The 25,348-nt window shown below is 49.5% G+C and overlaps 1 protein-coding gene across 2 annotated transcripts in view; it reads right to left on the minus strand.

Moving 5' to 3' along the window:
- The window catches only part of MCMDC2 (minichromosome maintenance domain containing 2), a 1,176,074-nt gene that overhangs the window by 778,318 nt on the left and 372,408 nt on the right, over positions 1–25,348 (minus strand). For both annotated transcript variants that reach the window (XM_085604114.1, XM_085604113.1), the window contains exon 7: positions 6,086–6,214. In XM_085604114.1, coding sequence (XP_085460240.1) covers positions 6,086–6,214 — 129 coding nt within the window. The remainder of the gene's footprint in view (positions 1–6,085; positions 6,215–25,348) is intronic.

Below are 25,348 nucleotides of genomic sequence, written 5' to 3' on the forward strand. Positions count from 1 at the left end.
TTTTTACGAGTGAAATATCCACCTAACTATAACATGTGTGAAACCTATGGTTTTTTAAGTGAATATATATATATATATATATATATCATAATAATATTACAACAATGAGTATACCATCCAGATTATTACGTGTCTCGGAACCAATTTAAATTAAATACGGTCATTAAATAACGATTTTACTTTCACCCGACGACGGGTGCTTCACGGCCAGCACCGGCGCTGCTGGCGGTGGCGTGCAAATGCTACCGCAGAAGCCTCCGGCTCACCAGTACCAGGATCCCTTATGCCCCGGCTATGCCCCTGGAGGGTTCCCCTTGCGGCCGGGACACACTTGGGGCCGCGGAGCTGAGGGACTGGCATGCGGTGGATATCCACACGTTGGAGGATCTCTACCGTGAGGGAGAATTGTTGTCATTCGCGACCCTTGTGGAGGAGACGGGACTAGCACAGGGCCAGTTCCTCCGCCATCGGGCCCTGGTAGAGACGCTCACGGGGCACTGGGGAGACCTACGGGAGGAGCCGGAACAACACTTGGTGATGCAGTACCTCCATGTCTTGGGCCGCGGGGGACACCTGATCAGGTGGTTTGCTGCGGCACTGCGCGCGCATGCTGTGCCGAGTCTGGGTGCACTACGCGAGAAATGGGAGGGAGACCTCGCCCGCCCCATGACAGACAAAGAATGGGACAGGGTGTTGCAGGGGCCGAGGAGGGTACCTCGAAATATGAGATTTCGTCAAATACAGTTCTTCGTCTTGCATAGGGCCTACCTAACGCCTGCCGCCATTAATAGGTATTTCCACCGTGTGGATGCCAGCTGCCCCCGTTGTGCGGAAGCTGATGCTGATCTGCTTCACATGCTGTGGGGCTGCCCGGAACTGAGTACATACTGGCAGGCGATACACGGGATGCTCCGTCGGTGTACGGGACGGGAGATCCCTCCTGAGTGGCCTACTTACCTGTTGCACCTCTTTCATAGGTCGCCCCCGGTCAAGGTAGCATCTCGTTTTATAGACCTGGGGATCATAGTGGCAAAGCGACTCATCACTAAACGCTGGAAAGCAGACGCTGCGCCACACGTGCGGGCGTGGCGCGGCTCTTTTCTAGTCTGGGCCAAGGCGGAGGAGGTGGCGCTTCGGAGAGAGGAGACGCTGGGTCTCCGGATGACACCGATCGCATCCCAATGGGGAGAGATGCTGCAGGTCCTGCTACAATCTGATGGGGTGACTCTGGCTGGGGTCGAGGGTGAGCTGCAGGACCCGGGTTAGCTGCGGGGAGGTGGTCCGATCTGACGGGGTGCCGCAGCGCTGGGGCTGATTTGCTTGGATTCTGGCATTCCTGCGCGTCGCAGCCCGGATGTTCCTACACATGACGTTCCTGTGGTGGGAGCCGGGGGGGGGGACTCGACGGGAGGGGGGGTTTGAGGGAGAAGGACGCCTAGAATTGAGACAGGAGAGCTGCTGTTAGATGTTGTTTTCGTTGTTCTGTGGCAAGCAGGCCAGTTCCCCAGTTGCAGTATGGGTGCGCAAGGCTGTTTGATTATTGATCTGGGGGTACACTGGGCAGCACGCGTCTATAGTGAATAAGGCGGTGACTTGCTGCCCTCAACTGACACGGTGACTGCAACAACACGCGTGATGGTAGTGGTCATTACAGACTCACGGGTCACAACTTTAGTCCATACTGAATGCTCCTCAATTGGCGTAAAGTGTTATGCTTATATGTGGCATGCTCCGAGTCCTTACTGTGTATCAGCTGTAATTATGCTCTTTGCCATTCTGCACTGCATTGTATAATCTTCTTGCTGCAAACTTTAAAATTCAATAAACAGATTTCTAAATAAATTAAATAACGATTTTAGAATTTAAACAGACACTTCAAATTCTTAAATAAAATTTGCTAATATATCCGGATGTAAACAATGGTCAAGTGTATCAACAATCTTACTCAGGCCAGCCCCTGTGGGCTAACCTATTGCCATAATAGACTAATTGGTATGCATAATTTTTGATTAAACCATGGTTATATATATATATATATATATATATATTTATGACGGGGATTTCGCCTGAAGAACTCCTGAACACTCACGATCTCGAGGGAGAGCAGGTACAGACGAGAACGGACCCAAGTTGCAAGTGAGTAATTATTTTATTTCGTTCACAGCAATGCCTGCATGACGCGTTTCAGCCTACCAGAGGCCTTTATCACATGACGCCATGGGAGTTGCGATCCCGCTTTTTAAAGTGCTTAGTGCTAATTAAAAGAATGACACCATTGGCTAATTCAAACTTTGCACATTAGACATTAGACATAGAAAAGATACATAGTGATGGTCAACAGCGATAAAGGGCAACATTGTAATGACACACACATTGGTTAGTTAAAATCCTAATAAAACAGATTTCATACGTTAAAATGTATATTCATTGTAACTAGAAGTAAAACTAAACGGAAAAGATTTTCTTAAAAAAATACATTCAAATTTTTCTAAAAAATTAATTAATCTCCTATGTGTGCAAAACAGGCAAAATTTGTGCAAATGTTGCAAATGAAAATCTAACCCAAGTGGGTAGAGTTCGCCAATATTAAGTTGGACCTACAACGCCGCACAACACACATTTTTTTATGGGCTAAAGAACACTTTACGGCTTCAACTATATACAGTATAAATACATTGTGGAAGCCTATCCCAAAAAAACGGAGGGGGTTGCAAGAGGTGCCTATAAATGTCGCCAAGCTATATCTAGATTATCAGTCCAAACTTAGACATCAACCTAACTATGTCTTAGTGCAAAGAGCAATGTAATGTGCATAGTGCAAAACATGTTTAGAAAGTGTCATAAAAATGTTAAAACCAATAGATGGTACAAGAGGTGTGACCAACACACAAGTCAGGTAAACATACTGGAAGTCAAATAATGAACCCAATTTAAAGGCAAGTGTAAAAATCTTTGCTAGAATTAAGGCCCTGGGGCGTCTTAGTATCTAATTCTAAGATGTATCTGGTTTCGAGTGCACGCAACAGTGCTTCTCTATTGCCTCCACGTCTCAAAGGGAGTACTGAATCAATGACAAAGAACTTTAAAAGTTCACTTTTGCTGTCATGTAGTTCTTTAAAATGGCGTGCGACCGGATAGGAAGCATCACTCCCATTAATTGCCCGTATGTGCTAGAGTATCCGTTTGTGGGCCTGCAATTTGGTACTGCCAACATATTGCAGGCCACATGGACACTCCAGCACATAGACAGCAAAATCGGTCTTGCAAGTAAATAGTTTAGTGATGGGGCGAGGGATGTCACAGAATGGAATTAAAAACTGCGTTCTGCTAACACCATGTCTACACGCTTTGCAGCTAGAACATCTCTTAAAACCCTTACTTGACTGTAACCATGTTTTATTAGAGCCTATCTCAGGACTGGATTTGACCAAAGCATCGCTCATCGAACGAGCTTTCCTGAATGTGATTTCCGGACTCACTGCCACTAGATCCCCAATGACAGGGTCATTACAAACCAAGCTCCAATTTTTCTTTAAAATTTTGCGGAGTGCTTGGTGTTGACGATTATACGTCAAAATCAATCTGACTGGCTCTTTGGTTTGGACCGATGTAGCTGGTGATGTTTTGTTCAACAGGACCTCACTTCTAGACAAACAATTAGCCTTGTGAATTGCACTATCAATTATGGAGGTAGAGTAACCCCTGGCTAAAAATCTCATTTTGCTCATTTCCTGTGCTTTGAGACAATCCAACTCCGTGCTGCAGATGCGCCTGATACGCAGCATCTCCCCATAGGGAATGCTACGAATGAGGTGCACTGGGTGATGGCTTGTGGCATGCAGCACGGTGTTGCCTGCGGTAGGTTTCCTAAAAAGGCGTGTCATGAGTTTGCCATAATCGACAAAGATTTCTACATCCAAAAAGAACACTTTATCCTGACTTATATCAGAGGTGAAACTGAGATTTAATGTGTTGAAATTAATCACCTCAATGAAGTCGAGGGCCTGTTGTTTTGTACCTTGCCATATCATAAAAATATCGTCTATATAACGATACCAATGAATCACATGATTGGCAAATATGTCATGGTGGTGACCATAGAAGACATGTTCCTCCCAGCAGCCCATATGGAGACAGGCATAGCTGGGAGAAAAACAGGCCCCCATGGCAACACCTCTGAGTTGTTGGAAATATTGATTGCCAAACATGAAGAAGTTGTTATGCAGGCAAAAGGAAATCATAGCTAACAGCATTTTGTAATGGTTAAACATATGAATTGGTCTGGTGCCCAGATAGTGTTTGACTGCTTTCAAACCATCAGGATGGTGAATGCTGGTATAGAGAGATGTTACATCCAGCGTTATCAGCCAAAATGAAGGGTCCCAAGTTAACCCTGCTATTTTCCTTAGGATATCACCTGTGTCTTGCACATAAGATGGCAAAGCCTTAACATGCTCCTGTAAAAAGGCATCAATATACACAGAAGTATTTTCAAATAACCCACTTCGTGCCGATATAATAGGCCTACCTGGCGGCTTGTCAATGTTCTTGTGAATTTTAGGAATAAAATAAATGACAGGAATTACTGGAAAGTCATTCTTGAGGAATTTTAGTTCATCTTGACTCAGTAATCCTGTACTCCTCCAGGCAACAAGATGGGAATAAAATTCAGTTTGTGCTATTTTCACTGTAGCTGCATCACAACGCCTGTAGCATTGGAAATCGTTGAGCTGGTTGTAGGCTTCCTCCAGGTAAAGATCCCTGGGCCATAGCACTACGTTGCCGCCCTTGTCTGATTGGCGGACAATGATGTTATCGTTGGCCTGCAATTTACTGACAAGTTGAGTGTAGCAGCTGTTCTGTGCTGTGTGTTTGAATTTCTCACGCAGGGTAGATGAATACAGTTTTTTAATCCCTGAGATAGACAGTTCGTGAAAAATGTCAATATTGTCATGCAGCATTAAGGGAGTTAAAGTAGATTTGGGTTTGAATTTGGTATAGCCGGGCGTATTTAAAACTAGATGTTCTTCTGTGCTGCCAGAGCTGGAGACTTCATCGTGTAGTTGCTGAAGGTCTTGCAATGAGTCAAGATCATTGACACTCAATCCTTGTTGCATGCCCACAACGGGTGTGGGAATAGGTCTCAGAGCATTTTGATTGAGCAAGAAATATTTCTGCAGCTTCAATTTACGGATAAATTTATACAAATCAATCCGTGTTTTAGAGTAGTTGAAATTGCTAGCAGGACTGAACGTGAGACCAAGATGTAAAATTTTAGTCTCTGCTGGACTTAACTGGATACTGGTAAGGTTTAAAACTGATGAGGATCCAACAGACTCAATGTCCTCATGCAGCACATTGGTTACTTGTTCCATCTTTTGTTATTTTTCCTTTTTGGCTTGGCGTTTGAGGCCTGCTTGTCGGCGTAATCTGCGCTTTTGATTGTGTCTTTTGCATTGCTGGGATTTAGCCTCCTCGGTCTTAGGGTTTCGCGTCGATCTTGCCGCAAACAGTCCACCTCTTGTGCCAGAGAGAACCGGGTAAACCCCAATTGCGTCGCATTCCTATTGAGCTCTGTATCAGAATCACTGTCAGGTAATGAGCTGAGGTCCGAAACTGAGGATGCTAATTGAGGTGTTTGTTTAGCATTCGGATTCGTAACAGAGGGGGGCTGCGCTGCTGGTACTCTAGAAGCTTTGATGGCATCAAATTTCCTTGCGAAAGTAAAGATACGACCCTGTTGGTATCAGCAGACATAACGCTGTATAAAATATACCATATATATATATATATATATATATATATATATATATATATATATATATATATATTTACAGCTGCATTTTTATAAACACTTTTTGTAAAGTACTCTGGGATCTCGGGTATGGTCAGAACAATTCAGTGCTTATCACTCTGAAGAGGATCCCCTAGAAAATAATGAGATGCTATTTATTGTTAGCGGCCTTTTCCAAGTCAGTTCAGCCTAATTACATTACTGTTAATTTAATAGTACTGAATAAAAATATCTTAAAACAAAGACTATTATTGGCTGTAATCTCATCAGTGGCATTCATTTTTGTCTCACCTGGTGGGGTACAATGATGAATACTATTTGCTTCAATGCTGAATGAAACATGAGAGTAGTTTTGAAGGCATGTAGGGATTCCAATTATTTTGCATCTGTCACCTAGTTTCACTGCACTGGACAATTCATCTGAAGAAAAAACATACTACAAGGTGAAAAAGTTGGCAACATGATGTTCATGTAACAAAGTAGTAATTAGTTTGCTCACTACAAGAAAAAACAATAGCGTTGGAAGGGCAACTATGTACCATAAATCAGCTACATTGAACACATTCACATACAGATATGAAATGAGGAAATGTGCAGTGGGATTTTAAACAAAGTTGAACTCTAGGTTAACAAGCATTGGCATAGCCAATAGGTCTCGCCTTTGGGACCTTATAAGTGTTTAGTTATCCAGCACAATATCCTTGGTGCAACAACATCAGGGGTTGCATGGCTAAACACTTATAAGGTCCCAAAGACGAGAACTATTGGCTATGCCAATGCTTGTTTCCTTTTAGAGTGACTTGTCCTTCATGTAAAATATGAGTTGCAATAGAGTACTTCTATAGTGCACAATGATTTTGTTTGGCTCTTATTTGAGATTTCTGTTGTAAAATGTGTCCAGTTGGGGACTTCCGGCGTGAGGCGTCAAGATGGCGGTCGCACTCTCAGAGTGCTCGAGACCCCCTCCGTCATCCGCCTGCCATCCATACTTACCTGCTGCCATCCATCTTCCTCACCTGCTGCGGCGGCTCCTTCCCGCTCCCGGCTGCATTTTGGGCCGCGTCTGGGCCTCCCTGGCCGGGTTGAGGTTCCGGCTGCCACGCTGCTCTCTCCGGTAATGGCGGCCGACTCCTGGTGGTGACGCCAGCGCGGCGGAGCTTGAGTGCCACTGCCCCTCCCGTCGAGGCCCTGTGTGACGGCGTAGGCGGCTGTAGATCTCCAGCCCCCTGTGCTGCGGAGGGGGCCGGCTGCTGCCTGTGTGAGAGGAGGCATCGCGATTGTGGGTCAGAGGACGGGGCCTGCAATACCCGGTCGGCCCTGAAGAGCTCCGGACCGGAATATGCCAGAGCGGTGAGTGAACCTCGGCTGTCACGCTCGGGCAGCGGTGGGACGGGCTGCGCTGGGGCCAAGCCTGCCTTCTTCTGTGTGGCTGGTGGTGCTCCGTGCCCGGTGGCTGGGGCGTTGGGCCTGTCCGGCGGCCGCGGCTGAGCTGCAGGTGCGCTGCGGGCTGCTGGCTGCATCATCCGGTGTGGCTGGGTCCCCGGGTACATCCCCGGAGCTGCAGGGGGAACGGCCTGCCATCTTGGATCCTCCGTTGTTGCCCTGAGAGACGAGACTCGCGTTGGCGCCGGCTGGTGCAGCGGGGCCTTTCTTCTTGGTTTGGCGCCACATCTTCTGCGGCCGGGGAGCCTGGAGTCGGCCCTCTGCTGGTGCTACGCCGCTGTGTGAGTGAGGGCGCTTCTCTTCTACTGGGGGTGCGGCCATCATATCGGGTGGCAGGGCGTCTGGGTGCTCCCCGTCCCCCTCCCCTAGTTCTCTGTTTGCCACCTCTTCCCTGGTGGATGAGGGCCCACACACTGGGGCTGCCTGGGCACCTCTTCTCTTCATCGCTACCTGCGTCGCCGGGTGCTGGTCTCGTGGACGAAGGGGCCCAGAGTGCTGAGGGGGCCGCCTGCCAGCGGTAGCCCCCCTGCTGGTGGAATCCTGGTTCTTCTGCCGGGGAGGATCGCCCGCTGGACTGGGTACGCTCCTTGCTCCTCTCCTACTCCTCCGTGTACAAGTGGAGATCCGTCTTTCGAGTGGCCGGGGGTCCCACGAACTGTCCTCCCTGACTTCAATCGTTTGCACTGTCCTGGGCCCGTCCGGCTGGGGGGTGGAGTTCGGTCACCGTGTCGGGTGGCAGTCATTCAGGGGGTACGACGCCAGTTCCCTGGCCCCCCTCGCCGCTTCCCCATTCCGACCAGTCGCCTGAGCTGGGCGGCGGCTGCTGCAGTGCCCGCCTGGTGGACATCTGACACCGGGGGCCTCGGGCGCGATGCAGTGCCCAATAGCTGACTCTGACCTGTCCCGGAGCCCCGAGATCCATATCTCTGGTACTGAGGAGAACGACTGACGAGACCACACATGAAGGCTACATCCTTGCCTCCTGCAGCTTCTGCGAAGGCCTTGATCGCGGCGCCTTGTGATGAGGAGGCTCCATCCCGTGCTGGTTGCTCTGGGTGGCGTACGCCCGGGGTTCGTCTCCGGACTTGCTTTCGCATCATGCATGATCTGAACTGGTTGTTATGGTAGCAGTTATTGTATCTTTATCCGGCTGAATGGAGGGGGGTCCCCTTCCGCCTAGCTCCTGTCTTGCTAATCGTTTTAGCTTAGCATTCAGCCTCCTTGGGGGTTGTTAGTTGACCTTGCTTTCTTTCCAGGGCGACAGATGCTTCCTTTTCAGAAGTATGGGGTGTTGGGGAGTGGCTGGGTTCCCTGGCGGAGGTGGACTGGAGGGATGCCCTTATGCCACCCAAGACCCTGACAACCTCCTCCAAACTTCGTCTTACCCAACTTTATTTCCTACATATGGCTTACCTCATGCTGGTGCGGTTGTATAAAGCTAATCTGCGGTCCTCCTCCGATTGCGCACGCTGCTCCCACACTGCTGCGGACTTCTTTCATGTGGTATGGCAGTGCCCCGCTATTGAGTCGTTCTGGAGGGAAGTGGAAAGGGAGCTCACGGGTGCCCTGGGTTGGGTGGTTCCCCATGATCCGCTGCGCCTGCTGCTCGGGTGTTGGAGGGCCTGGATGGATCCAGAGCAGATAAACGCCTGCTGGGAACCGCGGTGGTGAGACGGGACATTGCCGCCTTGTGGTCCCAGGCCAAGCCACCCACCGTTAAGCGCTGGAGGCGGGGAGTGGATTGGTGTGGAGCCCAGGAGGAGCCCCTTTTTGCGGCCAGAGACTGTCCTGAGATATTTGCCGAATATGGGGTAAATGGTTCAATCTCCTTCCCCCATGAGTGTTTGAGTGCGTGGGAGATAACGTTCGTCCTCATACAACGGTATATCTATTCCTTTTGATGTGCATCACTCTGAAACCTGTGTAATCATGTACCAAACTACTGTGTGGTTCTGCTACCGATGTAAGTGTGTGTTAAATTTAAATGCAATAAAGTTTGCTATGAAAAAAATTAAAGGTGTCCAGTTGATAAAGTTTGATCGTGAATTGACTACCCCATCATTGTTTTGTGAAAATAAATTGGAAGAAACCTTGATCTTATTTATTTATTTATTTTTTTTGAAAGATTTTTATTATTTTCTGTCAACACAGTACAGTACAATATTGGGTGAGTGCGTATCCACTTTCCAGCATAGAACAAGAGCACCAGTGGCCCAACCCCCAACCACCCAACAACCCCCCCGCACCCCCGCCCAATTCCGACTGTCACACCCCGTATGTTTAGCACAAAGTCTTGCACCTCAGTCCGTATCAAGGGTTTCATCATCAAGCGATGGTGGCGGCTCACAGATATCCCCTCGATGTTTATTCCATGCCCCCCATACTTTAGACCATTTTTGAGGACATCCCTTCCCGATGAACACTGAGCGCTCGGCTAGCATAGCCATATCCATGTCCCTCCCCCAGACAGACAGCAGCGGCACCTCCCCCGCCCCCCACTTCTGAGCTATGTTCCGCTTAGCTATCACGATTCCCAACGTAGCCCAGCTCTGAGCCTGCCGGCTAAGGTCATTAGATTCCCATACGTTAAGCAGGCAGCGCCTGGGCTCCGGCACCAGCGACACTCCCCCGCCTGGGACAACATCCGCATCACTCGCCTCCAGTATACTTGAATTTTGGGGCATTCCCAGATGGTGTGGTAAAAGGTACCCACCTCCCCGCAACCGCGCAGGCAGAATGGATGGTGTGCTCTCCCTATTTTGTGTAGCGTGTACCTGGTATAGTATGACCGATGCAGAATCCGGAGCTGTACCAACCGAAGCCTGGAAGGTATCCCCGCCTCCCGGGGGGACGCCAGTGCCTCCCTCCACTCCGGGTCATCAAAGTCCCCTACATCACTGGACCACTTCTCCCGCAGGGATCCCATAGGGTCCGGAAGGTTATTTATCAACTTTCGATACGTGAATGATGTGGCCCTTTTAGGCATATAATCTGTGAGCAACCTGTCCTCCAGTGGCGAAGCCTCCGGAACCGTAGCCCCAGACCCCAACGCGGAGAGTAACGCGTGCTTGATTTGCGAGTAGCAGAACCATTCCGAAGACGCCAGCTCGTATTGTTGCTGCAGGCGCGAGAAGGCGACCACCCCACCCCTATGCCACATGTCGCCCACTGTGGAGATTCCAATGTCGTCCCATTTATCAAAGCCCTTGCTATGCCTGAGTCTCCCCAGCCGCTTCGCGTCCCACAAGGGCGTGAGTTGGGTCAAAACTCCTCTCCACCCCAACCGGGCCTGGGCCACATGCCATATGGCCACGGTCTGCCTCAGAGGGCCAATGAGATCCGGGTTCAGCCTCCCGTCGTACAAGGGCGATAGCATACCCCCTCACACCCAGTACGTCTCTGTCCGCTTTAAATGCCGGGTCCGAATGCGGAGCGTGGAGCCATTGGTTGATGACCTTAAGCTGTGTCGCCCAATAATAAAGTTGAATGTCGGGAAGCGCTATCCCCCCGTCGTACCAGCCGCGGGTGAGTTTGGACTGTGCAATACGCGCCGGCCCGTTGTGCCACAGAAGGCTAGTCACCTGCGCCGCGATTGAACGGAAGTACGCCGGCGGTACCTGGTACGGCGTATTTTCCAGCACGTAGATGAAGCGAGGCAAGGCCATCATCTTAAAGAGCGCCGCCCTCCCCAACAGGGTCAGTGGCAGCGCCCCCCAGTGACGGACATCCCACCTAAGACGGTCCAACGGGGGCTGAAGATTCTTCTGATAGAATACAGCCGGATCCACGGTGACGTGTATACCCAAATACTTAAATGAGTCGTCCGCCACCCTGAGGGGACAGTCCGCCGGCAGGTGCGGTGGAGGGCCGCACAGCACATACATGACAGATTTGGACCAGTTTATCGTGTACCCCGACGCCGTGCCAAAGACCCTGCATATATTGAGTAGCGTGAGGATGGAACGTCGCGGGGAGGCCAGATACAACAGGATATCATCCGCGTAAAGGGAAACTCTGTCCTCCCAACCATCCGACCACCTGAGTCCCCTTATCGAGGGTTCCCAACGTATCCACGCTGCCAGAGGTTCCAGCACCAGGGCAAACAACAATGGCGACAGGGGGCGGCCCTGGCGCGTGCCCCGCGACAGGGGGAAGTCGTCGGACATATGCCCGTTGGCTGCAACATGAGCCATCGGTTTAGTGTACAAGAGTCGGATCCAGGCGCAGAACTTGGGCCCAAATCCCAGATGGCGAAGGACTGCAAACAAAAAAGGCCATTCGACCATGTCGAACGCCATCTGCGCGTCCAATGACAGAAGCACCGCCGGCTCCCCAACCCGTTCCGTCCGGGCCAGCATGCCGTGCAGTCGCCTCAGATTGTGGGACGTACTTCTGCCGGGCATAAAGCCCGACTGGTCCGGATGAATAATTTCGGACAGGTGTGGTGTCAGCCTAGTCGCCAGCAGCTTAGCCAGTATCTTGGCCTCTGCATTAAGCAACGAGATGGGGCGATAAGAAGTACACTTGTCCGCCGGCTTACCTGGCTTTGGTATGACCACAATAGTGGCTGTGCGCTGATCAGGCGGGAGCTCGCCTTGCTGCAGACTGTCCGAAAACATATTGAGCAGGTGAGGGGCAAGTGTCTCCACCTTCCTCTTGTACAGCTCAATCGGGATACCATTAGGACCCGCTGCCTTACCCGGCTGAAGCGCTCCCACCGCAGCATGTATTTCATCTACCGTAAGATCGGCTTCCAGGGCCGTCGACGCAGCAGGGGCCAATCTGGGCATATCCAGATCCTTAACGTACGTCAGCGCCTCCTCCACAGACATGGAGGAAGCGGAAGAGTAGACTGCTCGGAAGTGTCCTGCCAGGATATGCACTATGTCGCGCGGGTCAGTCGTTACCTGACCGTCCCCCGAGTTGAGCTGCGCTATCCACCGAGAACCCCCCTCCTTTTTTTCCAACCATGCCAGCAGCTTCCCTGTCTTGTCCCCAACGTCATAGATTCGGTGCCGCGTGGCCTCCAACCGCCGCCTGGTACGCTCCGCAAGGTGCTCCCTGTATTTCACCTGCGCCGCCCGCAGTCCCCGGGAGGTCTCAGGCGACGGGTGTGCGGCCTGTCGTGCCTCCGCCACATTAAGGTCCGATTCTAGTGACTGCAGCTCAAGATTCTGCTCGCGCCTGTGCACCGTAATGGAAGCGATCGCATGTCCCCGCAGGACTGTTTTATACGCCTCCCAGAGGACAGTTGGGGAGCCAACAGAGGAGGTGTTTTCCTGAAAGTAGAGATTCTTAGCCTTCCCGAGTGCGCCGCCAATGGCGGGGACCTGGAGATAGCCCGGGTGGATGGAGGGAATACGGCGTCTAGTCAGGTGATAGTGCGTGTATTGCAGTAAGATCGGGGAGTGATCCGATATACCTCTGGGCCTGATTTCCACCCTGTCCACATACTGAAGACTGCCCTCCGAACCCAGGAAGTAAACTATCCTAGTCAAACTATTGTGCACCCCCGAGTGGTATGTGTACTGGTGTTGTGTTGGGTGGTGAAGTCTCCATATATCCGTCAACCCAAGTGCCTCGAAGAAACTCCCGAGGCGGGACGTCCCCCCTCCATCAGCCCGTGCCGGGTGGCGATCGAGCAGGCCGTCAACAACCGCGTTAAAATCACCACCCATTATGAGCTCCCCCTCTGGCAGAGCAAGCAGGAATCCGCTCAGCGCAGGAAGTGCCGCAGCATGCAGGGCGGGAGGAATGTAAACCGAAACAATATTTAAGGGGCGCCCCTCCCATTGGGCATGAAGCGCAGCAAATCTCCCCGATCCATCGGTCTTAGTGTGGTGTATGATCAGTGGGGACTGTTTTTTAACCATACTACCCACCCCGCGGGAACCGGAGGAGAATTCAGAGTGCACTACCATCTTGTACCCCCACCTATCCATCGCTTTGCTAGCAGTGCCAACTAGATGGGTCTCCTGCAACAGGACTACCGCAGGGGAGCATCTCTTAAGACTCTGGAGGACCAAACCCCTTTTAATCTTGTCGCCTAAACCACACACGTTCCACGTGAGCAGGGAGAGAGGCTGCGCCGGAGTGAGGGGGATCCCCCTGGACTGCCATAGCACTGTGTCAGCCATCCCCGCAGTTGGAGTAGCACAGAGCGGACACGAAAAACGGATCGGCACAGGCCATGCCTGCAGTGCTTGGTGCTTGTACTGTGTGTTGAGACAACCTAAACAGTGTAAACAAAAACTGTAAGGCAAAAAAACTTACGAACAACCCCGTACCCCCCCACCCCCTCCCTGCCTCCCTGCCATACGGACTCCAAACTGCCCGCCACCCCAACTCAGCAGAGTGCTCAAAACCCAAGTCCCGAAACAGTACTTGCGTGTATTGGAGCGGGCGGTCCGAGGAAGGCCAAATACTCCCCCTTAGCCAAAGTCCAACTGTTCACCCCTTGAAGTATAGCTGAGCAGGCACCGTCCACTCCCGTAGCTCAGCCGGGTCTCGGCACCCGTAAAAATCAACAATGAACATCCTGCGCGGTGCCCCGCTGCACCCTAGAGCCGGTCCGGGTCCCCCCCTCCCGGATCCTGGGCGCTGGAGTCCTCCGGTCTCTCCGTGCGTCGCCCTTGCCTGTCCGATCTTCCAGTGCCGCCCACTTGCCGCCATCCCTCAAGCCAGTCGTGCGCCTCCTCCGGCGTCTCGAAAAACAGCGTCTTGCCCTCTGCCACCACCCGCAGGCGCGCTGGAAAAAGCATGGAGTAGGGCAGTTTGCGGGCTCTCAGCGCCTTCTTGATCTCCAGGAAGCTTCTCCGCCGCGCCGCCACCGCCGCCGTGAAGTCCGGGAAGAACGACACCGTCGAGTTCTGAATCCGCAGCGGCGGCGCCACCCGGGCCGTTTGAAGGACGACATCCCTGTCGCGGAAATTGAATATACGAGCCAGTACCGGCCGGGGGGGCGCCCCAACCTTGGGCCTACCCCCAGGCACTCTGTGGGTGCGCTCCACTGAGAAGAAGGCCGAGAGACCCCGAGGCTGCAATTTGGTTTTTATCAAATCTTCCACGTACAGGTCTATGGCAGATTTCCCTTCATTTTCGGGAATTCCCGTGATCCGTATGTTATTGCGCCGGGAGCGCCCTTCCTGATCGTCCATCTTTGCCGCCATTCTCTTGGTTTCGGCCTCCAGCAGGGACACCCTTTGGAGCAGAGAGGTAGTGTCTTTCGTTAAGGCGGTGGTCACTTGTTCCACTTCCGTGACCCTGGTCATCATCTTTTGGAGGTCCGCCCTGAGTAGGGAAACATCTGTGGAGATGGACCCCACCGTGGCCTGCACCTTGGTGAGAGCTGCCATTATGTCCTCCAGCGTCACTTTAGGCGCTCCAGCCGCATCACCAGTCTTGTCCGCCCTCTCAGCTCGCTCGGCCACCACGACAGCGTCTTTATTATAGGCAAACTTGTCCAGCTTACCCTGCTGATGCGTGCGATTCCCCTTCCCCGACATCCCGGGGCCGGCGGGCGCCGTCGCGCGTCGTCTCCGCTCCACACCAGTCAGGCCGGGGGCAGGGCCACTCCACCGATCAGAAAAGGCTAATCAGGCCCACAGCTGGCAGCACCTCGGCCCAGGAGGACAGGACGGCCACCGGCTCCCCTTAAATGCAGCTGGGTGCAGCAGGCGCGATCACCGCCGCGCCTCACCTCTCCTCTCCAGGCCTGCGCAACGTGATCCACAGGTCCACACTGCACACACACGAGGACGGCTGCACAACGGGCGAGGGGGCTCCCCCGCCGGGGATCACAGCGCTGAACACAGCGCAGCAGGGCGATCTCCCCTCTCCCAAATCTCGCCGGTACCAGGCTCCCTCCAGGGGCCAACTCGCGATGTCCACAGCTCGGTAACACGGCGCGGGGCACTCCCACCGGTCCTCAGTGTGCGGAGGAGCCCCGCCCGCTGCAGCGCCGCCCCCTCCAATGCAGTGGTCCGATCCGGGCGCCCCCGGGAATCGCTCGATCCCAGCTTCCCCCGAACCGCGCCCGGCCTCCAGCCCAATCGAGGCCCCGGTCGCGGCCGGCGGCGCAGGCCTCAAATAGCAGATCGATGCCGAGTCAGCTCCCGGCCACGTAGGAGCCCCAGAGTCGGCTCAGACGGCGCCGCTTCTTTCAGGCTCCCAGCCTAGCGCGTTCAGGGACAGCTTACAGAACGGATGAATGCACGGATGGCAGGGGAGTCGGCCTCACCCTCGGAGCTCCTTCAGGCTGCGGCCATCTTGCCTGGCTGCTAGCCACGCCCCCGATCTTATTTTTTTAAATGTGTTTTTTTATTAAATATGTTTTTGAAAAAGCATGTGCTGACTTTGATTTTTGGCAGAGAATACCAAAAATTCCTTTTTACAGATAGTTCTATCATCCTACTGAAAAAACAGAGTACTCGAAATGCTTTTAAGCCCTACATTTTAACCTATTTCTGAAAACATGGAGGAGGGAGACAAACATGTTAAACACTATGGCTAATGCATCATAGCATCTACAGAATCTTCTGAGGGTTTTTTCCTTAGTACGAAATTAATTCAGAGCATTTTGATTTCCCTTAAGTTTTGAAGCCCCATTTGTCAAATTGGCTCACTGTCCTTTTGAACCAGTGCTGCCAACAGTATTTTACTCGTGGCATTAAAACAGTGTGTTTGTGGCTCTTACTGAGGGACGACATATGAGATAGCTTCAAATGCTCGCAAAAGACACATGCAGTGTTCCATGGGGAGACAGGGCTTCTTAGGATGCCCGCCTTTATTTACATCCAAATGCTTTATCAGATTTTTATAACAGTCATCTCACACATTTTCCAGCATTTCTTTTACATGCCGTTTTTGGAAGCGGAAAGGATGCTCAGTTATTTGAGTGTTTGTTCTTCGATTCAGTCTTGATTGTGGTGATCTGCAAAGCAGCCACTTGTGATGTGTCCAAACATTCTGCAAGCCAATATATTGATTAACTGTGGACTAGATGCTCTGGTTAGCCAAGGCATGTAAAAGAGCATCTTTTCAGGCTCTTAGCATCCCAGTAATATTGGATGCGATGTTTCCACTAATCATGCATTGAGGGTCTGAATTTGAAGCTTCAGGAGTGAGAGAACTTTGTTGAGCGTAACTGACCTTTGTAGTATGGTAACATTTACAGTCTTTGTCTATCGGCACTCGCTCCTTCTTACACCCCACCTACAGTTTCCTTAACCCGCGTCTATGCATGCCATCCTGGTAGAGAAAAAAAGAGGCACACCCTTCTATAACTGTTCTGTCCAATAGCGAATCCCATTACACTGATCAACATTTCTAATCTGCATTTTTGGGTTAGGGCCACTGGAACCATTGTAGAAAATATTAATGAAGAAAAACTACAGTCTTAAAAAGACAATGCTGTTTCACAACGATTGCCAGTGGATTTCCGTGACTGCCAGCTGCTTCTCATACAAACTCTGAAATACATACTTCATAAAATCACAGTAGCTCAGAAGTGTTTGTGTACTGTATTAATGACTGTTGCTCCTCTTCATGTAACAAAACCATCGCTGTTTTCCTTCGTCCTCCTGCAGGCAAATTTTTTGATCTCGAGGAGCATCGGAGTGAGCGCCAAGCAGAACTCCTCGCTGAATTTGAGCGCAGGAAACGTGCACGGCAAATCAATGTTTCCACACAGATGACTCCGAGGTGAAGGCGTGCCTACGTGCTCTGGGGGAGCCAATCACGCTGTTTGGTGAGGGCCCGGCAGAAAGTAGAGAGAGATGGGTGAAGCTTGGGCAGAAAAGGAAGCGCATGCCCTTTGCTATTGTGTTTAACCAAAGTAATGATTCGCAACATGATTGGGGAGTACTCCGAGAGATGATTCTGATTTATGAAAAATGTGTGGCTGGTGTTGTGAACGCTTTCACATTTAAATAAAAACACTGCAACTTGCATACCTGTATGTTCCTTTGCTTGAGTAAACTAAGCTCGAACTAGGGCTAACCTCCACCTTAAATCTAAACGCAGCCATGATGTGTGCGCACGCACTTTCATTTCTCCTCACATCACACGTGAAAAACAAGCGCGCGCATGCTTCGCGCGACATCAGGGGGAGGAGGGGGGCCTGTGCAAATCACTTGCGGGAGCGATAATTGCTACCATATGGCACCGCTCGCTCCCTCAAGTGAATCGCCACACGTGCACGCGTTGCCATTGAAGGCAATGGAACGCGTGCACGTTTTTGGCTGAAAAGCCAAAGAGATTGCTAAAGGTCTTTTGCCTATGCGGCATATGCGCGCTGCGTAGGCGAGACCTAAAAAGCAAACTCAACTGACCTATATGGATATGAATTACTTAAGAGTTGTGTATACAAATTAATCTATTTAGTCTAAAAAGATTAAGCTCTGAACCTCGTTTGGTGATAATCCTATCAACTACATAGACAACCTCCTCTCTGTGGGTTGTATGATTATTCATAAAATCAGAGTGGCAAAGAGAGGGGTGGCCTTAATACATAGCACAAAACTCACTGATGCTTATCTTCCCCTTTTTTCCAGAGATTAGTCACCTGATACAGTATTGTTACTGCAGTGATCCATATTCCTCCCCTCCAACCAGCAATAACTGTTCTTGGATGGACTCCTACAACTGAACCTCTGTCTCAAAGTATCAGAAGATATTTTTATCATGAGTAACTCAAATCTATGACTTGAGTGACTAGATTACAAATCAACCTTGGGCCTTTCCAAAGAATGAAGGAAAGTGGCGTCACTCAGGCAGTGCCAGCATGCAGGTGGTCAGACATTGGACACATAAAAAGGAAACTAGTAATGTGTCAATACACGCTCAGTCATGGAATAATCTCCTCAAACCTGTCACACCTGAAGGTTATATCCCTGGTAATAACACAACTCATAACTGACCAAAGAGGGAGTAGCTAAGATGGCGGACGGCTGAGACGTGTTTTTCGGACTCTCTGTCTCCCGCCGCAAGGCCTTCTTGCCTTGAGCCGTTCAGCGGGGGTCTGTGCCCCACATTGGACATCTACAGACTCGGTGTGTCCCTGGGTGCTGGCGAGGCATGAATCAGGGGCCTGATAAATCCAGTATGCATTTAGCCACCTCCCAGACTCGGAGTCACAACTAGGCAAGATGGCTGCCTGAGCTCCAAGGCCCACATAGCCCTGCCTCATACAGAGCACCAGCTGGTAGAGGATCGAGGATGCCGGACTACCCTGACACATCTGCCCTACCGGGAGCGCTGCTCCTTCTCGCATGCTGAGGTTCCGTGCCCCGATCAGCAACTGCAGTGAAGCCGGCTGCTGCACCCCCACCGGATTGGCCCTCTCGGACCACAGTGGGACGAGCCAATGTAGGAGACCGCGCTCGGGGGGGCAGAGGACTGGGTCCTCTTGGGAGTGACCGCAGGGGTTGCCAGTAATTTGGAGCATGCAGCTTAGCCTCTTCCCGCCCCTCTCCTGAAGGGGACTAGAGCCTTGGTGAATTGGCATCACAGGAGCAGATAGGGTGCACTCTAAGCGTAGCCCTCTTCAGCTTCGGACTACGGAGCCGGCCCACTTCTCCAAATTGGCCACATGACTGAAGCCCTGGAGATTGTCGGTGGTCTATCTTTGAACTCTCGACTACCCACAAGACCTCCCATATAAACAGATAAGTGCTTCCCTGCCCCCGCCCCCACGATCCCCACCTTGACTGCTATCTGGGGAATGGTAGACATGGCTGCTTTCTAAGACCTCCAACACTAGACTTATACCTAAATTATATAAATTATTAAGCCCTGTGGCTACTCAAGCCAAACCTTTACGCAGAAAGAATGGGGGGGCATCTATTACTGTGCTAGACACATGGCTTGTAATGACTTGACTGACATGACTTCACATAAGTAACCCATCCCGGTCCCTGGACTATTGGCGCCAATGTTGTTCTTTAGGCACATTGATACATATATTATGGGATTTTCCCGTAATCACAGCTTACTAGATGGCAGTTCTGGACAACACTGACACCCACTTTAATACTCAAAATCCCCGGCTTTCCACCTACGTCATTCTGGGTTTACCAAATGCATTTACATTCCCACTCAAATCCCTTCGGACAGACCAATAGAATGGGCATTGGAGGCAGCTCTACAGAACATCCTGGGGCACAGGGCATATCCCCACACTCCAAGGATGGCTACATCGACTATGGCACATACTCGAGATGGAACGTTTATCCCTTCCTTATCAAATCAAGGTACCTCCTTCTCAGAACTCTGGAGCCCTTTTTTGAAACTTGTTAATGTCGGAGTCCTAAATATCTTAGTCTTCTTCGACTACCTGAGACCCTACATAGTACTGACTGAGAGAGTGCTTATTACCTGCTACATCAACCCATGATAATATGCTCCTTATGTTTAAAATGCTCATGGGTCCCAGGAGGGTATGGGGCAGGTGGCATTGTGGGCAATATGAAGAATTCTACTGTTAACTTGCTTCATAGGCCAAAGGCCTGATATCGTTTTCTTTGTGTTTTATTAAATTAATAAAGAGGTTTAAACCATAACTGGTCACAGTCAGACACTTTAAAAACATAAGGGTTGAGGAGGTCAATGTAACCAACATCTAATCTAATACAACCTTTCTAAAATCTTCTGATCCAGAAATCATGCTGGAAAATGTCCCTTCCACCCTGGATATTTTTGCTACTCTCTCCCAACCAGAAAACCCAAACCACCACATCTAATCCCCCAACAAACGATTTAACAAAGACAAAAGTGTACCTGAATGCACCAGCTATAATTTACAACACAACAGCACAAATCGATGACAGGTGAGGATAAGATCATTTGCAAGAGATATAGAAGGGGCAATAAAAAATACCTACTTGTGATATTTTATAACCTAATTATCTAACTCTCAAGTTTCAAATTGGCTTCTTTCCTTTTTTTAAATCTAATGAACGCTCATTAACTCTGTTCTTTGAAGGGTTCATATGACCCTAGTAGCACTGTCTATTCCTTGGACAGTACTAGATTAAAAAAACACTAGTACTGACTGAACAAAATAATATGCCCTCTATTGGGATGCATAGTGACTTAGACTAATAAACCCAATATCCTTTCAAACATGAGTTACCGTGCTAAAACGAAATGCATGCACATATCTGTAATAAAACTATGGTAGCATTATATCTGGGAATTCCTCCCATCCTTGACAAAGTAAATTCATACCTGGTTTTCGTGACAAACACTTGTCACCGATTTGCATTGGTGCGATTTAGATTAAATCTCATTCTGTGCACGCTGGGTTTTCCTGCGGGAGCTTTTTGAATTAATGAACTGACAGTTTGCCCTTGTGATGGTACCTCCTCTCATCTAACTTTCATTTTATATTTTTCAGTAAGTTTTATATATATGAACGCAAAAGTATATCCATCCCTTATTTCAGAAATATAATTTTGCGCAATGTCGTCCAGCTCTGTCTTTCCTCCAAATGCTGCCTGACCCTTGTATATGTTCTTCTCTTGCATCCTACCTATGTCTGGTTTTAGCAAACAGGAGATTCAGTGGCTCATAGTATGCACTTTAACTGATTTTGGCACAGTTTTGCATCTCATCTTATACCCTGGATGATATTTGTATATTTTAACAAAACAGAGAGTTTTTAGCCTCAGCTTTTCGATGTTTTCTAACTGTACATATGTGGAGGAAATGGAATATATTACTGAACTTGTATTTTATGATTTATTGTACTTTTATGATCTTATTGCCTTAGGTCGAATAAAGTTGATTGACTGACAAGAGTTACCTTGCTGCTTTTTTATTTATATTTTTAATTTATTGATTTTAAGAAACAAAATAACAAACAAATTAGGTAGAGACAAAGTCAAATTAACCTTTGCAGGCTTACATCAGGTCAAATATCAATAGGACATGGATGATTATGAACCATAATGTGTAAACTAAGACACGGTGTAACAGGCTCACAAAGTTCTAAGTGACCACCTCTAGTCAACAAACTTTTGAAACTCAGTATTGATATACTCAGGACCACTGTAACTATATGACAGCAGGGGACCAAATCATATGGCAGGGCTGACTAAATTATGTGACAAAAATCGGCAAATTATGCAGCATAATGCACCACATTTTGTGATAGCATTCTTCATTATTTAGTGATTTTTTTTTTTTACTCGTGGTAACACTGTCTGGGCAAATATTTCACCTCATTAGTACCTGTTTAGCAACAGAATGTAGAAATAAGCAACTGAAAGATGACTTGCCAACTTATGCAATGAGCCTTTAACTGCGCGGGAACACGTGGGATGACTAGTGAGTACACTAAGGTGCTGGTCCAGATCGACCAATTAGTGAAGTGGACAGTTTATATGAGGAGAAAGGGTTTTGGTTTTCAACTGCAACACTAGTTAGTTGGTCCCTCACGTGATCACTTTCTATAGGAAGATGAGGTGCACAAGACTGCGGGTCAAACCAGTACAACACATAGTGTAATTGTGCAGCGTGATAATCTCCATGTTGGGGACCACAAATCCACCTCTGCATATGGCACAAAAAGGGAATTCCACTTCATTCAAGAGCCTTGTCCTCCGCAAACCAGTCTAGTCTGCAAGGACATCAGGTAAGCAAAGAAGGATGTGTCATGGGGTGTTATTGAAAAAAAATGAGAAATCTGTGGAAAACGTGCATTTTAATCAGGACCTACCCACTTAGTTTCTCACTAATCAGGCCAATTATCCTGATCCACCCTTTGCTTTTCTCTGTTGATAAGTATCCCCAGATACCTAATCAAGATCTCACACCCACAAAGGAGAAAAATAATCTGTGGCAAGGGGGACTTATCTGTGAGGGGGAACATTTCAGATGAATATACCAGACAAGAAACTACATCTCTTTGTTTCACCGATGACCGCCTCCAAGTTATTTATGGGGTTAACAATAACATGATATCATGGGCATATAGCGACAATTGTACCTGTCTAATTGGAAAGGCAATCCCCGATATAAGCGATTTTGACAGCCAACCGATGAGTAGATCCGTGGCGACAGCAAAGACGAGAGGCAACAGAGGGCATCTCTGTCGCATTAATTGTACACTCAGAATGATGGGAAGTATATCCATTAATACGAACCCCTGCAACAGTCTCTGCATAAAGCAGCTTAATAAGTCCCAGAATGTTTAGGCTAATTCACAGGCTTTGTAGCACTGAAAACAGAAAAGGCCACTCCAGAGAGTCAAAAGCCTTCTCTGCATTCAAAAATACAAAAAAGGCATTCATTTGACTTCAAACCTCAAAAGAACAGAGCAGTGTTGGCCCTAGAACTACCAGACCAGAGTTAGTGTTCGATGTATCAGGTGATAGTGCTCAACCCCTTATGGTCCCATTGCCCAGGAACCACTATACATACACAAAGAAATCTATTAAAGAGGGAACACAAAGTGCTTTCTCAACAATCTCAATCTCAAGGTACAGATTAATACAGAATTTAATCCCACACATTTTTCTTTCAGTCCACATAAGAGGAAGGAGCCAAACGATTTCCAGTAAGAACGTCTTTAATAATGTTTCGTCAGTATTCAGCACTTCAGCCAAGCCAATGCATTTTGTCCTGTAAAGGACTTCATCAGGGTTTGCGTAATCAGATAAGAGACATAACTTTATCCGACAACTGCGCTAACACATGCCAGACTGCATTACTCTGCATATCCCACGTGGGAGAAAAAACTTGCTCAATGCCCCAGTCTTACTGGGTACATCCAAACTTTGAGTATTATTTCACGATCATACTATATCCTTATTGGGAAACACGACCCTTGGAGTACCAAATTCTTTCAGGTTGCACCCAATTACAAAGAATTTATATATGATTACAGGACGAAACGCGTTGGCTGGGCTGAAGTGCTGAATATTGATGAAACATTAATAAAGACTTTCTTACTGGAAATCTTTTGGCTCCCTACTATGTGGACTGAAAGAAGACAAATTTGTGGGATTCAATTGTGTATTAATTTGTACCTTGAGAATGAGATTGTTTAGAAAACACTTTAAATGTTCCCTCTTTACTAGAATTAATCTTGGTTCAGACTTAATGCTGGTTCAGACTTAATGCATGAGGGCAAACCGTGTCCTCAGGTTGTTATATGTGGCACTACCTGGTATAAATCCAGACTGCCCAGGCAGTATTAGATTACTCATGAGTGGATTCAGTCGGTTTGCTATGATTTATGCAAGGATTTTATTATCCAGATTCATGCTTCATAAACCACATCTGCTGGCATTTCCGTGTCTGCCCACATATAATCTATCTCTATCTGCTAGATCTTTGTACATGAGGTAGCCTTATTTATATCTAAAAGTGTTCTGGGGGGCGTGGCTACGCTGTGGAGCGTAATGACTGCAAGTTAGAGTGGCTCCTGTAACACCGGCTCCCTTCCTAATATCAGGCATTGTAATCCGACTCTCCAAGTGCGGGTGGACCGTCTGAACTACCGAGGGCACTAACGATCCAAAAATCGCTGCTGACAGACCAGAAATAAGGGTGCTGTGGAGCCAGAAGTTGCGGCCTACTCCGACCTCGGAGCCGGGACCTCGAGTGAGAAACTGAGGCCTTGTTGGAAGACTGGTCTGCGCCTGCAAACAACCGCGACCTCGACTGGAACAGGGGAGGAGTTCTCGGAGTGGCAGCCCCTACAAAAGACGGATTGACCTGCGTCAGCAGCCAACGAAGCCCACGGGTGAGCGGGACCGCACCTGAGGCACGTCTCCTCCTCCCCCCCGGCCCGTGCCAGGCGGCGTAGAGCATACCTGCGGAGTTGAGGGCATCCCAGATCCTGGCTGTCACGGCCGCAATGCAACATCGGTGATGTTGCAGGCCTACCGCCGGCCGCCTTGAAATTGTAGTGCGACACCGTCCCAGACTCCCAAGGGGTGGTGTCTCCCCGGGTGGCCCGCATCTACGGTTGGAGGGGCCATAGACAGCGGAGGGCACCAAACTGTGCGGGATCCTCGTAGAGAGCTGCGGCTGCCCTGAAGATAAGGGGTGCCTCTGCACCTGATTTCCTCCTGCTGGTGGATTGGGGCTCACAATATATACTCCACATCAAGGGAAGACTCTGCTTCTCCCACTGGCGTCGCTGCGAAAGGGTGCCACCTGAACATCAATTGGGGCTGCATCACCTGAATTACCATCAACAGGTCTGCGTGACAATGCAAAGTTGGAGAGAAAATTTGTTCTGCCTGCCATTGCATGCCTGAAGCACAAGCACCACATTAGGGTGTGACAGGGGTGGGACGCTGCCACCACCCCTGCTCATCTCAACGTTCGACCTTTGTATTAGGGCCCACACAGCACTGACCACCTGTAGGAGTGGGTGAGGGGTCTAAACACCCACAAAGCTGAGTTCACGGCCCTACCAGGAGGAGAAGGCGGACACAGTATGACCTGGGGCAATGTCGGGTCCAAGGGGCCCCAAGGTGACTCAGCAGAACAAACTAGACATGTATACCCAACCTAAGTCGGCTACGCCAGAACAACCAGCCAAGGACAAAAAGGCGGCCGCAATGGAGGGAGATCTATCCGAGTTCACTTTAAAGGATGTCATGGAAGCAATCTCGGGGTTTGTTCGTCCTTGGAACAGAGGATGGACGCAATAACGTCAGAGGTGACACTCATCAGGACAGACCTGACCAAAATTGGTGAGAAAGTCAAACAGATGGAAATCACTACCTCATGCCTTCTCGATGATGCTTCACAAATGCAACAAGACATCAAAGAGCTGCAGTCCTTCTGAAAATTTGCACGAGAGAAACTCGACGACTACGAGGGCCGCACTAGACGCAATAACGTGCGCATTATCGGTGTGCCAGAGAGTGCGGAGGGGCAGGCAACCGACCTGTTTGTTGAAGACCTCATGCTTAAACACCTACAACCTAAGGGTCTGTCACAATTCTTTGTGGTCGAGAGGGCTCACAGAGTTCCTGGGGAGAATCCTAAATTAGGTGCGCCTCCGGGTCCTATCCTGGCAAAGCTTTTGAATTTTCAGGACCGAGACGCCATACTGCAACATGCCAGAGTGGCCCCACCTCACCTTTTTCC

This window comes from Triturus cristatus, chromosome 5_1 (assembly GCF_964204655.1).
Source record: "Triturus cristatus chromosome 5_1, aTriCri1.1, whole genome shotgun sequence".
NCBI classification, from domain to species: domain Eukaryota; kingdom Metazoa; phylum Chordata; class Amphibia; order Caudata; family Salamandridae; genus Triturus; species Triturus cristatus.